Source organism: Phycodurus eques, chromosome 17, assembly GCF_024500275.1.
Source record: "Phycodurus eques isolate BA_2022a chromosome 17, UOR_Pequ_1.1, whole genome shotgun sequence".
In the NCBI taxonomy this organism is placed as follows: domain Eukaryota; kingdom Metazoa; phylum Chordata; class Actinopteri; order Syngnathiformes; family Syngnathidae; genus Phycodurus; species Phycodurus eques.
Window position 1 is genome coordinate 519,817 of NC_084541.1, and position 17,178 is coordinate 536,994.

Sequence of the window (17,178 nt, forward strand, 5' to 3'; positions counted from 1 at the left end):
AAGTGTGAAACACTGCTGTGATCGCGTGATGCAACTCGGGGCCCACTTCTCGCGAGAGGCTGTTAGTTGGCCACGGCTCCACTCGGTAGCCGCGGGTTTGAGCGCCATCTTGTGCCCAAAATGCCGACTCGTCAAGTTTAATGGCTAATATTTGATGGACTTCAGAATTTTATTAGACAATAAATATATTATTCCATTTTTGGCTTACCTGGGCTGGTAAGCATCTTGTGATGTTTGTCCGTTTTATTTCCCCGCTCCACCTGTCTGCCCCTCTGGTTACCCACCACAAGTTAGCTTTACAACACATCCAAAACTAAAATAAAATATATATTTTTTAGAACAACAACCCTATCCAAAATTGTGCTGCAGCTGCCGACGTTTACCAAATATCATAGAACGCATGTAGACCAATCAATATTTAGCCTCGCTTGCTAAATGTCAGCAAGCTAACTAGCATCATTTTTTGCCTTTCCTCAGACGTTGAAACTGAAAAAAGAAGACAGTTCAACGTAAAAGTACTCAATTAAAAGTTGTCTAGGTTCCATTTAAAGTTTAAACATTTGAAATGTTTTTAAATTGGCTGGAACAAGTGCAGGTGACAGAGTGAAAATATGAAACTGCTACAGTCAGATCTAAGTAATACAATGACTCCACCATCTTTATTCATTTGTAACCCCAACGGGATGTTTGGATTTATAAAACATATTTTGTCTGATCTCTCTAGATGTACAGCTAAATGAATTGTGACAAAAGTGAAGTTAAAAACAAAACGTTTAAAAAGCATTATGATAGCATTGCATTGCAGCAAAAGCTGAAAACAATTTGTAAAAAAAAACATTGATTTACTACATTACGTTCCAGTGGGGGCTATCGAAACTTCAATGTGTCCTGAATAATAATAATAATAATAATAATAATAAACAGTCAGGGGAACAGAATGGCTAATCACGCAGTTTTACATTTACTGGAATAAAATTAGGTACAAGAAACAACTCGTTTCCACCATGAAAACAACGATGATCCGTTCTTCCCTGTCAACCTTCCTTTTGTGCTTCTTCCTTAATTAAGTTGTAGCCACAAGTCAAATAATACTCCCTGTCAGACAGAAAAGCATTCCTGTAGTCTTTCTCATATAATTCTTGTCACAGTGTATATGCGGGTGAGAGACTACAAAGACATGAGTCCAGCTACTGTTTGCTGTAATCTTCACATTCCTGAGCTGCGCACTTCGATACATTTTCCCGTTTTTGACAAGATGCAGTTCATGGAAGCTAGACGTGCTTGTTAACTTTTTTTTTTAAATGTTTTTTTTTGGGGGGGTGGGGGGTCGTTTGTTTTGTTTTGGTAGCGGTTTGGGTAAAAAATAAATATTGATTATGCTGTTCAGAATGATAACAAAAATGTGTGGTATTCTTCAGTCTTGCATTAGCATTTCCCTCCAGTTGAAGCTGTGATTGGGTCCATGTGTCAAAGGCAGGATGGGAGGGTCAACCAGCTGCCACACACCCGTGTCTCCCATTTCTTCACAAGCACAAAATCCCAAGTAGGGAATCTGTAGAAATTCTGTGTTATTGAAGGAAAACAGCTAAAACAGCTTATTCACTGTGATGTAACCAGCATCTGGCTGACCTTTCGCACAACTTGAACAAAGTCCTTGGAGTTTTGTGGGCTGAGTCCTTGTATCTGGCGAGTGCAGGCCTCCAGGGAGGAAGCATGGGCCACAAACAGGACCTTGTTTCCTATGTGAAAGAGGTAGAAGAACCAAATTCAAGAGAGACTATCACTACTTTCCTGTTAAATGACACTCAGCAATTTATCGTATAGTTTGCAACGTTCAGACCTTGTTAGATTTAGGATGACAAAGAACAGTAGTAGTTTATAGTAGCTGTCAAAAATGTACTCAAACATTCAAACCAAGAGTCCACACTGTACCCAGATTTTTGCACTCTGAGAGGATTTCACGAGTCACTTGGAAGCTCCGGCTGATGTAGGTGTCATAGGACTCAGACACCACCAGCTTGTTAATGGAAATATGAGGTCTAAGAATGAGGGAAATACAGACGTTCAGGGGAATTACAGCCTCACAGGTAATAGCATACGGAGGTCAGAGCATAGGCTGTGTACCGATATGTTGTGTCCACACTCAGGTTCGCAGCAGCCAGCTCCGTTGGGGGGATCCAGGTGGGTAAACAGGTGCCTGAAACCCACTTGGTCCATTCAAAAAGCCCAGGCTCCACGCGGATTTTTGTCTTTCCCTCTTGTTGGAGACCTGAAACAGAAAAACAGACATACTGCCAGAGAAGGCTTCCACTTGGAATCAGCTGTGTACTGTACAGTGGTTTTTATGTTTATGAATCTCTCCTCTCTAGGGGAAGTAATAGTTGTGCACCCATTGTGTCTGTTAAAGAGAAATGGTTACTTGGGTCACATTCAAATTTAGTAATAACAACAGTATTTGAAATCTCAACATATGTCAAAAATGATACGTTTCGTCAGTTGTGATGAAGGTATGCATTTTTCTTCTCACAGATTCAACGTGATTTAAAAACAACACTCGTTTAATTGGAGCTAACCATCTTATTATATAAGACAACATCATTTTAATAAGACATGGGAGAATGGAGAGCAGGCAAGGTGAATCTGTTTAACTGTGGTACTGATAAGAAAAAGGAGGACAGCGTCGAATACCCTGCAGAATGTGCTGAGCGGTCTGGACGCAGCGAAGCGAAGGAGAACAATAAACGAAGTCTATTGTGGTGTGGCTTTCCAACAAGGCTTCACCTGAGATAGAGCACAACACTGTATGATTATATCACTAGGAAATAATATCACTGTAAACATGTCACTGTGTGTAACAAGCCCCACGCCTCTGTACGGGACCTTTGTCAAATGGTACCAACCTACAAGACGGGCTTGAGAGGAGCCAAACACAGTAATTGGACAATCTTTGTCATAGTCCCTGTGACCGCCGCTTCTGGTTGGCAGGCTGGATGGCATATTGAGATTTGAGCGAATGTATCGGCCTTTACACAAAAGAATCGAAGTTAGTGTTTACGATATACAGGAGCAAACAGTGTCACGTGTTCCCTCTGCATACACACCTTTGGCGTCAAAGCACTGAGTGACCCAGTGTTTCCCAAACACAACATCCATCCTCTCCCCATGTCGACACACAAACAATCTCATCTTGGACAGGGAGGACTGAGCAGCTGCCCGTGTCACCTGAAATAAGGAAGGCAAGAGACCATTTGCAACTAAATGATATGCATCAAATACAATCAAGTGATAAATGTATTGGGAGGCCTATCCATTACACCTACAGGAGGTGAAAAAAGAAGAACATATGGCGTCATCCCCTCCCCCTTTTACTCCTCTACGAATACCAAGGTGCTGGAGTATGTTGGAATTTTTGTCCATTGATCCAGAAGAACATAGTGAGGGCACTGATGTTGGCCCTGACAGACTGCCTGCTGACTCACAATTTCTGTTGTAGTTCATCCAAAAGGTGTTTCATGATGTCATCCAAGTATGCCTGCTTCGTGCACTAGAGCAAAACAAATGCCTTCCCACAGTGTGTCTACAAAGAGCTGTTCAATTGTTCAAAATAATAGCCTTTGACCTGATTGATGAATTTAGTGATTCAGAAACCTTTGTCCATACAGTGGATCTGGTAGTCATGAGGTGAGATGCATGACTTTTGTACAACATACACAAAGGAATATTGTACCTGCATGGGAGGACACAGGCCAGCGAGGCTGGGAGGATCCACCAGACTGTCAAGCAGACTGTCAGTGTGCTGTTCATCAAACAGTAACCCACCAAGGGCGCTGCTGCCAGCGTTAGACGGGGAGGTGTAGTTGAGAATAGAATGAGACCTGAGGTTTGGATGAAAACACGTACCTTTCAGAATTTCATCAAGATGAGTCACAGATGAGTTGACTCTAAAGGGGAGATATCATCCATCCATCCATCCATCCATCCATTTTCTATACCACTTATCCTTACTCGGGTCACGGGTGTGAGCTGGAGCCTATCCCAGCTGACTTTGGGCGAGAGACGCTGGACATTGGGATTGGCTGGGTTGCCAGACAATCGCAGGGAACAACCATTCACACCCCATTCAATTATCCTTACACGTAAGGACAATTTAGAGTCTTCAAATAACCGAAGTAGCACGTTTTGAGAATGCGGTAGGAAGCCAGAAAACATGGAGGAAAAACGCAGTGGGAAAAACCCACCGCGTATGCTGTGACAGATCATCAGGTGTGCTGCGGGGAAACTATTTAGTTTCACTTAAATGGTCCAAAAATGTATGCATTTACTACTATTTATGCCAGTCGTGTCGGGTGACCGGCAGAACAATTAAATACTCTTCCGCTAGATGGCAGAAGGTATAATTAACCTGCTCAGCCACCTGTGGCTAATCAAACCATAGAATAATGGATTTGTCTTCAGGCCCATATTTTGAACAGAGTGAGTCAATCTGTGAGTCGATTGAGATGAGATCATCTTTATTTCAGCACAGTATATATACTTCTTGTGACGTTTTTGTTTCTACCGGAGAAAGTATAGGTTGGACAAGTAGAGATGATGCTGCAGGTAATTACAGACTAAAGAAGGCAGGGCATTTAGTGAACACACCTAGAGATTGAGACAATGTCTCGATTAGAGCAGATGCCATTATGGTGAACTTTATGGCTTCTGCATTGACATTCTGCAATGAATGAGAAGGCAAAGAGTTGTGTGGTGCGTTCGTTCTTACCCGTGAACAACCCACGTGTCAGACTCGTCAGCACGGCTGACGTAGTTTTCAGGCAGCAGGCCGGTCAGTCCCGTGCCCAAGGACGTGCCGTAGACCCAACCCTCACTGGCACTGCTTTGTTCCATGGGGGACATGAAGATGAAGTCTCCGAGCGCCAGCTCAAGCTCATCATCATTTTGAGGCACATAGGGATACATGACGTGCAGTGTCTAGAGGGGACAAGCAGAGAACAGGCATCTTTGATCAGTATAAAAGAGGGAAAACAATTTCAGGTATAATTCTGATATATTGATACACTGATTATAAACAACATCTGAAAGGCCAGGGAACCATCAATTGTATTTGAGAGGACACATTCGTACCTCATGATTAGCAAAGCGAATATCCCGGGAGAAGAGCACAGCCAGCCAGTCACAGCCTGATGACACATCCACATTCTTGGCCAACTTTTCTAAGACTGGAAGATGGCTGCCTTGGAAGTGGTATGCCAAAGTGACATGCAGTTGCTTCTTATGGTGCTCAACATGCACATCTGGACATAGAAAATGTGCACACCGATGATACTATGCAACCTTCTGACTATACATTTACGGTACAAACCAAAAAAATAACCTGCTTTAGTTTCCGCTTCATTGGCAAAATCAGCCGCAAAACTCTTGAGCCCCTCCGCCACTTGCTCCTCCACGAAGAGGCCGATAAAGGTGGAGGAAGTGTACAGCTCCAGTGGAAGGGGCATGGGTATACGACCTTTCCACTTCGAAACTGTAGTCTGGAGGGCATCTGACAGAGCCTCCACCTTCCCGTCGGCACACTGAAGAGATGATGAAAAAGCCATCAAATTCCAGGATGGAGAACGAAAGCAGGATTCAAAGGAAATCGAACATTCGTTTACCACTGAATGAAAGCATGCACATTTTCCTCACTGAGTGAATCACTTGCATGTGTTGTTATTGCACGCACTTAAAACAAAAGGCAGAATAATACAAATAGACTGTATATTTTTATTTGACACACAGTCGCAGTTGTGTAAAGAGGTGTAGCATCTCTGAACAATCACCGCACACAAAAATGAAAAACAATAGACCACAATAAACAACTTTTAAGTGCAATATGACGACCAGTTAATCAGAAATCTTGACATTTAGAGAAGGCTTCACAATTTGAGCACAGGGAGACATGAGACTGAGACTGACCATGAAGAACTGGCAGAGGGTGATGTGGGGGAAGATGTTGTGTGCCTTGTTTTTGCCACACGTGAGGCGAGATTGCTGCCAGAAGAGAGAGAGCTGCTGGAGCAGTGGACCACTGGGTCGCAGATATAACACATACTCCCTGGGCAGAGGGTCATCCAGGAAGGGGTCATCCACATGCGAAAAAAGCCTGGAGACACACAAATGCACACAAGAGTTAAAAATAGGAAAAGGCTACAAGACAGCGTTTAGCCATTTGTTTATCATGGTCTTTACTCACATTCCACAGATGAATTAGTAACTCGCGAAAACGGTAACATGTTTGTATTGTTTTGTGCGTCTGCGCATGCGTGTGCATGCGGTTCTCACCAGTCACAAGCTGCCTGGACGTTTTTTCCTCCTGTCGAAACCAAGGCTTTCAAGCTGCATAGATCAAGGGGAAACACGGTCACAAAATGAATACAGGGTGATTGAAAAGGTACTCCCTATTTGAAAAATACTTCATCATTTATTCATATGTTGTAACATTTTCCTCAGGTTTTTTTTGTGTATGTTCCATGATTAAAGGAGCAAGTCTATTCTACCAAACCAACAACTTTGGAAGAGCTTGAAGGACAAATACGAGAAGTTATGTCCTTGTGAAATCAGTTCGGGACGGACGGACGGGCGGAAGGACGGACGGACGGACGGACGGGCGGAAGGACAGACAGACAGACAGACAGACAGATAGACAGATAGATAGATAGATAGATAGATAGATAGATAGATAGATAGATAGATAGATAGATGGATAGATAGATAGAAAGAAATGACTGTGTGGATTTTGTTCAGATTCACAGAAGTTAGAAGTCACTTTTAGTTGTGTTGGTTTATTTGTTGTTTGTATGAAAACTACAGGCTCCCTTCACTCCATGAGATGACAATAAAACCTCCATACACATCAAAGGCTTCTTCACCCCCAGATACTGTTTGTCCCCATTCTGAATAGACACAGACGGTCACTATCCTCTATTGGGATGGAAGTCAAATGAACACACTAGGGTATTATGGTCTAATGAATTCACGCGTTTGCATTGTGCCACTCACATTCACATTCAATAAGCTATTTTTATTTTTGGCCAACCGAGAGGGTCCTCGATTCATTCGGCTACGGACCCTGGGGCAGCGTGTCCTCACTCAGCCCAGTGTGCACAATGGGGACTGCAGAGGCTCAAGCGTCACAACAGATTGCTCACGTAGAACTACTACAACATGCATGCACTCACACAATAGTTTACCCCATAGTTGATCAAAGAAATTCAGTCAAATGCCCATCCCTGATAAACTCAATTGTGTCCTTTGGTTATGCTGTTTCAGCGATGTGTTGACTATGCAGTACAATAGGAGGTTGACCTAATGCTGAGTGGGGGAAGGGGGTAAAAGTATTTGTTTCTCAAGAGGGCATGATGGGATTACAGCCAGCTGTGACAGAGGCATCCCAAAATTGAATTAAAATGTAGCACGGGAAGGCCTGCTCTGCTATCTCAGTTATTTAAGACGCATGAACCCTCGGTGACACAGCAAGCAACCCAAGCTACGTAGGAATCCCTTCGAGCTGCATTCTTAACGATGGACAGCAGAAGGGTGACTCCATTAGCTCCAAAGTGAATGAACAAACGTGTAGAAGAGTGACAGCGGCGGTTTCTGATATGGGCGATATGGGCAGCATTCTGTGGGGCCGTCACTATGTCCCGCGCTGACGATTGGTCAGGGTGGCACAATCGACGGCAATCGCACAGGGCGCATAGACAGTATAGACAGTATAGACACTTTCGACAGTAATCTTAATGTGCCCAGCGTTTGTCTGGTGACCAGTCCAGGGTGTACCCCGCCTCAAAATCAGCCGGGATAGGCACCAGCTCATCCGTGACCCTAATAACGATAATTGATAGAGAAAACGGATGGATCGTTGGATATACTGTAATAGGATAGGAGACTTTCCGTCTGAATGTTCTGAAATTTTGTTCCGATGTCAGTGTTGTATTGAGCAGAATAATGTTGCCTGGAGGAGATGCGTCATTGTGGATGCCTGTGTGAATGTCGCTCAACTTCCCATAGCTGACTTACCACAGTACCGATTGTGTTTTAGCCCTTGTGAATCACATCTGCCGTTTAATCCTTTAAGTCTTTATTTTTCCTGAAATGAATGCTTTAGTTTTATGTGGTACAAGCAGCCATGGACCTACTGTCCTCAATAGCTGCGTACACCAGAGGCTTCCCTTGCCCCTAGCAAAAATGGGCATGTTATTTATAAACTGCATTTCCTGTTCACAGCTAGACAAAGAAGGGCTGGGAAAAAATACCTCCGCAATTGTTTGGCTTCCACCTAGAAATAACCATTATTAGATAAGGCACCATTTGAAAGTGCCTGTCATTTCACCAAAATGCGGTAACCTTTCAGACAGAGGACATTTTTTGGCTCCCTGCCCTTTGTCTTATCAGCTGTCTTTGTACAAAATGACTGAGGTCAGATAATTGGCAACTTAAGAGTGAGTAATTGTGTGGGTTTTGCTAGTCACAAGAATACTAAGGGTCATAACTGGGGGATGGGGAATTACAAAAATGCAGTCATCAGAACGGCTTGATCGTTTCACCACTTACGCACTAATGCGTTGAGCAACAACTGCATCCAGCCAAGGGCCACTCCATGACTCAGCTCTACAGGCAAATCATCATTTCCTGTTCACAAACCAAAGGGGAACACCATAGCTAACTGCTTGCATTACCCCAACAGGGCGAAGAGGTTCCTCCTGTCAAGTGCCACACATAAAAAAGGCACGTGTGGATGATACAGGCCAGGAAAACGCTCTTCATCTCACGCTATCTTTTGGAGTCATCTGGACCGTCAAATATTTTATATTAATAGAACTTGATCAATTAATCGGTTTTTAATCTACATACAGTATATGTAGCAAAAACAAGCTTTTTATTGCCGGTTTGTGTCTGATTGCGACAGTTATTCAGCGACTGCGAACAACTGCTATGTTACATACAGTTAGCATTATCTTTAGCCAGCTAACATGACCAGAGCACGGTATCGCACATATTTTATGCCTCCATTTCTCCGCCATCTCTTTTCTGTACGATGCCGATTATAGTGGCTACGACTGTTGGGCTCAGTGACATTCACGTCATTTCATGGTCTTCTTCTTGTTCGGGTTGCAGCAGAGATACTGTGAAATGACAGCTCTCTTTCTGACATTTTTTGATATTCAGAGTGGGAATCATGGCAATCATCCGGAAAAGAGAAAATCAGCTACAATACATCACAATGTCTAGATTATACAACCCCAATTCCAATCAAGTTGGGACGTTGTGTTAAACATAAATAAAAAACAGAATACAATCATTTGCAAATCATGTTCAACCTATATTTAATTGAATATACTACAAAGAGAAGATATTTAATGTTCAAACAGATAAACTTGATTGTTTTTAGCAAATAATCATGAACTAAGAACTTTATGGCTGCAACATGTTCCAAAATAGTTGGGACGGGTGGCAAAGAAGTTGAGGAATGCTCATCCAACACGTGTTTGGAACATCCCACAGGTGAACAGGCTCATTGGCAACAGGTGGGTGCCATGATTGCTTCCCTGAATTGCTCAGTCAATCACAAGCAAAGATGGGGCGAGGTTCACTTCTTTGTGAACAAGTGCGGGAGAAAGTGCTCTAAGTGCTAGAGGACTCTGCATCTTTTGCATAATTGTCAATTTTTTTTTTTTTTTAATGTACCGGCATTACCAGACAACTAGGAACCCTTTATTGCTCAGTGACTGTTTTTTGTTTTTTTTGTCAGTGTCTTTCTGTCTCCAAAGTGTTCTCTGTCAATTGACTGTCTGTTGCCGTACTAGAGCGGCTCCAACTACCGGAGACAAATTCCTTGTGTGTGTTTTTGGACATACTTGGCAAATAAAGATGATTCTGAAAATAGTCGAAGAGTTTAAGGACAATGTTCCTCAACGTACAATTGCAAGGAATTTAGGGATTTCATCATCTACGGTCCATCATATCATCAAAAGGTTCAGAGAATCTGGAGTAATCACTGCATGTAATGCCCGTGACCTTCGATCCCTCAGGTGGCGCTGCATCAAAAACCCACATCAATGTGTAAAGGATATCACCCCATGGGCTCAGGAACACTTCCGAAAACCAATGTCAGTAAATACAGTTCGGCGCTACATCCGTAAGTGCAACTTGAAACTCTACTATGCAAAGCAAAAGCCAGTTATCAACAACACCCAGAAACACCGCCGGCTCCTCTGGGCCTGAGCTCATCTAAGATGGACTGATGTGAAAGTGTTCGGTGGTCCGACGAGTCCATATATTAAGTTGTTTTTGAAAATTGTGGACTCCTCGTGTCCTCCGGGCCTAAGAGGAAAAGAACCATCCGGACTGTTATGGACGCAAAGTTCAAAAGCCGGCATCTGTGATGGTATGGGGCTGGGTTATTTCCAATGGCATGGGTAACTTACACATCTGTGAAGGCACCATTAATGCTGAAAGGTACATAGCACGCCCATACAGAACAGCCAAGTAAGACGGTCTTCTATTTATGCTTCCTGCAGTTTTCAACAATAGATTGCGAAGTAAAACTTGTATTCCATGGCCACAGAGAGAAACCTGCTTACGTAAAAAGTACTGAAGTGGTATCAATTTTATCCTTCATCACATGGCAACTTGAAAAAAAATCTGATTATCTCTGTAATGGTGGGAGAAGTTGAGTTGTAATTGTGTGATTCCATTACTATATAGAGTTCGATGTCACTAACAAGGGCTGCTTGGTGTTACTGTTTACAAATCATAAACCTCTTTTTTTCCGCCTGATCGCAGCACGCGTTCCCAAAAACCCAGTTGTGTATAGTCTGTGCCTGGAACTGATTCTCCTTTTCTTGCTTCATTATTTCTGGAACAAAGACATTCAAAGTCACGTTACAACAGATAGCGTCAGAGACACCATAAAGGAAGCGAGTGGGCCATTGTGTGGGTGAAGTATGTTTTATTTTCCAGCTTTTTGTGTGATCAAAATTGACTTGGCTTGACATTAGTTGAAGCTTAATATGAATGAGGCTCAATGTGGAAGGAAGTGCAAAGTTTCTCACTTAATTCTAGCAATAGAATAATCATGAAACAACAAAAAAGTTATCGCCTCAATGACTGTCTTTTTGGCCAAATCAATCATTATGGCTTTATGTTCAATCTTTCTTCACCAGCTCACTGCTGAGATAAAAGTAAAACATGAGAGCTCAGTGTCTTATTTTTTTGTATGTGCGAGACATTGCAACCTCAGCTTCAGCCACTCTCAAACCACCGTCTTAACAGAGAGCGCAGAGAAGGTCACAAGCCACTTCAGGAAATGGGCGACTTCCGCTTAGCCGCCTTGAATCCAAGTTGAGCGTTTGTTCATGAAAAATGCCTGCGTCAGAATGTGTCTCAGTCTCAAGTATGCATATCTTCTGTATCACTATTAGTACAGTGGTACCTTGACTTACAAGTTTAATTCGTTTTGTAACCACGGTTATCACTCAATTTACTCAAACTGTATAACAAATCAATATTCCCCATCGAAAATTAACTGAAATTCCATTCATCTGTTCCAACCGCCAGAAAACACAACCATTTTTTTTTTTTTTTTTTTTTTAAATAAAGTGTGTGGGACAAGCCGGAAGAACTGTGCCCCTAAGCTGTGTGCCTTGTGCCGTTAAGGAAAGTGGCCTCGTCAGTGATGTCTGGGACACGGCCAGTGAAGACATCATTTTTGACATCAATGGAAAAACTAGTAAGTGGGGCACTTGCAAATCAAATTACCACTCTATTAGTGTACTATAGTACAAAACAAACAAAGGGATTTCCCAAACCTACCAAATTATCAGGCACACTTACACAATCTAATGAACTTGAATACTCTAAAACTGGGGTCACAAACCTTTTTGAAACATGAGCCACTTCTTGGTAGGCTTTACACGATCAGCGAGAAAAGATAACCGATCACCGATCCAATTTCAAGATGGAGCAAATTGTCTTTTTAAATGAATTGTTCATTTACTGCATATACTTGTGTACCGTATACTGAGTATCTTCAAAGGTATTCTCTCGTCAGGTCATGTATTCTAATCAGTCAGGTCAAACCAACATTACGACAAGACAGAAATAATGGGTGCTAACTTGCTGTAATTAAATTCATCCATCCATTTTCTGAGCCGCTTATCGTCACTAGGGTCGCGGGCGTGCTGGAGCCTTTCCCAGCTATCTTCAGGCAGGAGGTGGGGTACACCCTGAACTGGTTGCCAGCCAATCGCAGGGCACACATAAACAAACAAGCATTGGCACTCAGATTCACACCTATGGGCAATTTACAGTCTTCAATCAACCTACCACGCATGTTTTTGGGATGTGGCAGGAAACCGGAGTGCCCGGAGAAAACCCACGCAACATGCAAACTCCACACAGGCTGGGCTGGGGATTGAACCTCAGTCCTCAGAACTGTGAGGCAGACGCTCTAACCAGTCGCCCACCGTGCCACCTGTAATTAAATTACTTTATTGTAATTAAATTACTTCACACACACACCCCGAAACAAGTGCATGATTCGACATAACGCCGGCATGTTTACGTACAACCGTTAGTGCTAACACTTGCTTGCTAGGCTACATAACGTTTTGTTGCCTGATTGCGAGCCGTATCGTATTAAAAGTATGTGAACATACCTCAAGCAATCTTTAAATGAACGTAATCTCCCGAGCACCAGTGACCACCACCACACGTTTTTCACCATTTTGTTCTTATAATACATGCGTCGCGATGTCGTCACCATGGTAACTAGTGTATCCGGTCGTGTTTGATCGTAGAAGACAGGATGCGAAGATTTTATTGCAGCAGTCTGACCAAATGTGTCTTGTAGTCTGATCCAGGCATTACGTGTTGTCTGTCTCAGGCGTGGTGTCTGTCCCAAAACGCTACCGCTGACGTTTTTTTTTTTTTTTTTTTAAATAACTTTATTGGCTGTAAGATATTTACAGTAGTACATCTAAAGACACGCGACAAGGCTAAAAAAACACTAGCTTTTGGATTCAAATATACTGTACACGATGGCGATGCGGAGTAAATGTCTTTTGCGGAGCCGATTAATGACATCACTGAACGGATTGGCGAATGATGACATTTAAGCCCGTCAGCATTAAATGCTAATTATCGGGCCGATATCGATCAGATCGGTGTAAAGTCTACTTCTTGGGTACTGGTAAATGGGAAGGGCTACCAATTTGATAAATACTTTGCTCAAGTTACTTTTAGTTGTATGTTTTTACAAATTAATGATTTTCATCTAAGTGAAGACACCTTAATGATTTCTCACAATAATCACCAACAATGATTTAACAATGTAGGAAACAGATAAATATCATGATGCTACACTTTATGAAGTGTTTACAGTTAAAATGATGACTTCTACAACATTCCAAGGAAATCACAATGTTCCATGTGAGCTATTTTTAGAACAGATGCCTGCGCACCACGTTGGTGACCCCTACTGTACAACAATTTGCCTGTCAGTAAGGTATTTTAACAATGTGCATCCTATTGCAAACTGAGAACGCCGTGGGGAAGAATGAGGTGTTCCTAATGCGTTGGTTACCTGTGCGCGAGAGGGAAATATTAGAAACATCTTTGAATGATACAGTGCAGAAAAATAATTTTCTGATACCGTTCTTATATCAGCTTCAATCGCTGCAATTTGCAGGTGTACCTAATATTGTGCCCAGGGAATGTACGTTCTTTTAATGTACTTTACTGCTGTGGTTTTCTAAACTTTACCACTGGAAGCATGAAAACTGCACACCAACTTCCTCTTGGCACATAAAAGCTTAGAGAAACTAACAGACAGAAACCCTAATCGGCTACCAGATCTGTTTTGTTGAGGCAGTAAGAAAGCAGCCATTCTCATTTTCTCTCTGTTCAGTTGATCGACACGCAGTCGACCATGATAGACTTGGATCGCATTTACAGATGTATTGTATGTCAATGCCTTGGCCCCAGCAGGGAATCACTGACCTCCTTCATCAGAGTACTTCTATTCATACTTGGTCAGAAAACTTGAGCATTGGTGCATCCCTGGCGGCACAGTGGTTGACCGGTTAGAGCGTCAGCCTCACAGTTCTGAGGACCCGGGTTCGATCCCCGGCCCCGCCTGTGTGGCGTTTGCATGTTCTCCCCGTGCCTGCGTGGCTTTTCTCCGGGCACTCCGCTTTCCTCCCACATCCCAAAAACATGCATTAATTGGAGACTCTAAATTGCCCGTAGGTGTGAATGTGAGTGCGAATGGTTGTTTGTTTGTGTGCCCTGCGATGGGCTGGCAACCCGTTCAGGGTGTACCCCGCCTCCTGCCCGATGACAGCTGGGATAGGCACCGGCACGCCCGCGACCCGCGTGAGGAGAAGCGGCTCAGAAAATGGATGGATGGATGGATGGATGGATGGTGCATCCCTAGTACAGTATAAAACCTTTACTGCACCTTTCCTTTGAGTTACTATAATTTTAAGTGATACAACCAAAACCAGCTGCATCGTCGGTTTGTTATTGAACAAAGTAATATCAAAAGATTCTTTAGGAGAGCTAAGCAGCAAACCAGAATGAGGAAATCTAAATGGGATCAGTTTGCAAACCTGCATTGGAAATGACCAGTGAGCGGAGGTGCTGCTGTCCTAGCAATTCCTGTCTGCCTGCACCGGTCAGTTCTTGAATGACTCAGCAACGATTCCTCTCAATTTAACAGAAGGGTTGATACTCGTACTTGTGTGTCTGTGTGTATTTGCGTTTCATACTCCCACCCTTCAACACAATAAAGTCCTTGTTCCCTGTAGCTAGGCCCTGATGGCAGATTTTTCTGTAACTGCCTCTCAAACTGCCATTTGATCACAAAATGAGAACGTTGAACATTTTTCTCTCGTAAGGTTTATTTACACATGATAAGAAGCCAGCTTGTACATGACAACACAAAGCGTACCAAGCTCTATTTTGGTCACAAATGTCATGAGAGATGTTTTCTCTTCCCAGACCTAAATTGACACAAAGGCTGTGAAAATTTAAATGTTCCAATTGAGGAGGAATAGATATTCTGTTAATGTTGGACGTTTTGAGAACCTTAACACTGGACCCAAAAAATATATATACATCAGTATCCAACTGAACTGATGAGTACTACTCAGTGGGAAAGGGATAGTACTGTATTCAAGCCTTTTTGGGGCACCACCAAACCAGTTACTGAATCTACAAGGTGGAGTTACACAGACAACAGTCAGTACATTGGAAATAGAAAGACAAAAGACCATCTTCCCAATGTTTTTGTTCATGGCAGGGGATGGTTGTTTCATACTGCTATAACGTCCATCCATCCATCCATTTTCAAGAATGCTTATCCTCACTAAGGTCACGGGTGAGCTGGAGCCTACCCCAGCTAACTTTGTGGGAAAGGTGGGGTACACCCTGGACTGGTCGCCAGTCAGTCGCAGGGCACACATGGACAAACCACCATCCACATTCACACCTACAGGCAATTTAGAGTCTTCAATTAACCTACTGCATGTTTTGGGGGCGTGGGAGGATGATGAGAAAACATGCCAACTCCACTCAGGAGTGCAAGGTGGACATGGGCAGCCGCCCATACTGCTATGATGTCATCCAGGAGAGAGAGAATTTAAACCGCAACACAAAAAGCTTGGCCTCAATTTTCAATGAGCAAGAAAATCAACTACTGTAATCATTTCTGGGGGGCTTTATCATCATTACGTAACCTCCACATTTCATTCACACAGGGCTTGTTTCTTGACAACCCTCCCCCGTCAATGCCGAACGGGCGGTGGGGGTAATAATATTTGAGCAGGATCCACTGAAACCGAGAGGCCGGCCAGTGCAACATCGGAGTCACACAGCATCTTTCTGCAGGAGTGCAGTCCGGTGCAAAGTCGAAAGGCCATTTTCCAAAACGTAGTACAGAACACTAGTTCAATGCTGAGTGTGTGTGAGTGTGTTTGCGGTGGGGCAGTGCAGCAGTGTACTCACGCCCTGGTCTTAGGGAAGCCCATGGACAGCAGCACGTCCAGAGTTGACCCGTGTTTGACGGTGCCTGCCCGGGTCTGGCGCGGTCTCCGCGGGGTCACTTTGGCGTAGAGTTCCTCTTTAGCTGCCATCATTTACTGCTCCATCGGTAAGGTCGGTCTTGTGACGTATTTGCTTGCATTTCATTCAAAAAGATTCACACCCGAAGAAGAAGGAAGCGACAGTCTCGTGAAGCTCAAGTTAGGTGCAGACAACACTGGTTCGTTTTCATCCAGCAGGTCAAAGCTCAGACCATCACACGAGAGGCCAGCCATGGCGAGTCACCGCGACTGTTTGGGCCAGCCGTGGTCGCGAGCCACTGTCCCCGGCCGCGGAGGGGAACATGTCGGGGTCGAGCTCGCCTCTCGCATCCGGTCCGCCGGAGGAGAAATCGGATGCCACTAAAAAGCTAGCTTCGTTCCTCCCACCGCGGACATGTCTCCCGGGAGGCGAGAATCGGCGAGCCGTCAAGTTGAAGAGCCAGCAAAGCGTTGACGAGCGGGTGGGTCACCCGTGGGCTCGCTCGTACAAATGACAGCAGAGCGATCAGGAACTACAGCGCCATTATTCACTTGAGTTTGAAGCCGTGTGATGCAGAGCCGATCTGGGGGCGGATGGTGGAAAGAGTGCTTCACACTTCCGGTCTCAGCGGGCGTCAATGCGCATGCGCTTTGAAGCGCAAATCAAAAACCTGTTGCCATGGTAAAGGCAGGCAAACTTTCATTTCTTTTTAATTCGAAAACGCTTCTAGCTATCGCAGTGACGTAACTTGAACGAATCAAATTATCAATGATATCATTTGAATTCAGTTCGTCAGTTTTAGACGTTCGGTATTTTATCAGCGGCAAAAAATAATACCTCAATGACCATTCATTGTTACAAGATTATTAGTCCCGCGAATGTGTACACTGTCAGTATTAACATTACAGGAACAAGAAGCCACCAAGACAAAAATGGGGCAATTTGGAATGTGCCACAAATACGTCTTTTTCTTTTTTTCACTGAAATTTGATAGGAAATTCCATTTTTGGAGTACATTATCTTGGCCGGTTTATCGTTCTAATTATTTAGAACAGTAACCTTATAGCATTAAAT

General features: G+C 43.5%; 1 protein-coding gene across 1 annotated transcript; it reads right to left on the minus strand.

The window, feature by feature from the left end:
• Positions 1-631: 631 nt before the first annotated feature.
• On the minus strand, positions 632-16,719 carry ubash3ba (ubiquitin associated and SH3 domain containing Ba). The gene is made up of 14 exons (XM_061702468.1): positions 16,048-16,719; positions 6,322-6,375; positions 5,956-6,142; positions 5,375-5,573; positions 5,125-5,294; positions 4,763-4,971; positions 3,728-3,875; positions 3,102-3,222; positions 2,901-3,023; positions 2,689-2,781; positions 2,125-2,269; positions 1,933-2,039; positions 1,630-1,739; positions 632-1,552 (listed from the first exon to the last, which is right to left on the minus strand). Exons 1-14 carry the CDS (start codon positions 16,176-16,178, stop codon positions 1,415-1,417), a joined length of 1,935 nt encoding a protein of 644 aa, XP_061558452.1. The 5' UTR covers positions 16,179-16,719; the 3' UTR covers positions 632-1,414.
• Positions 16,720-17,178: the final 459 nt, after the last annotated feature.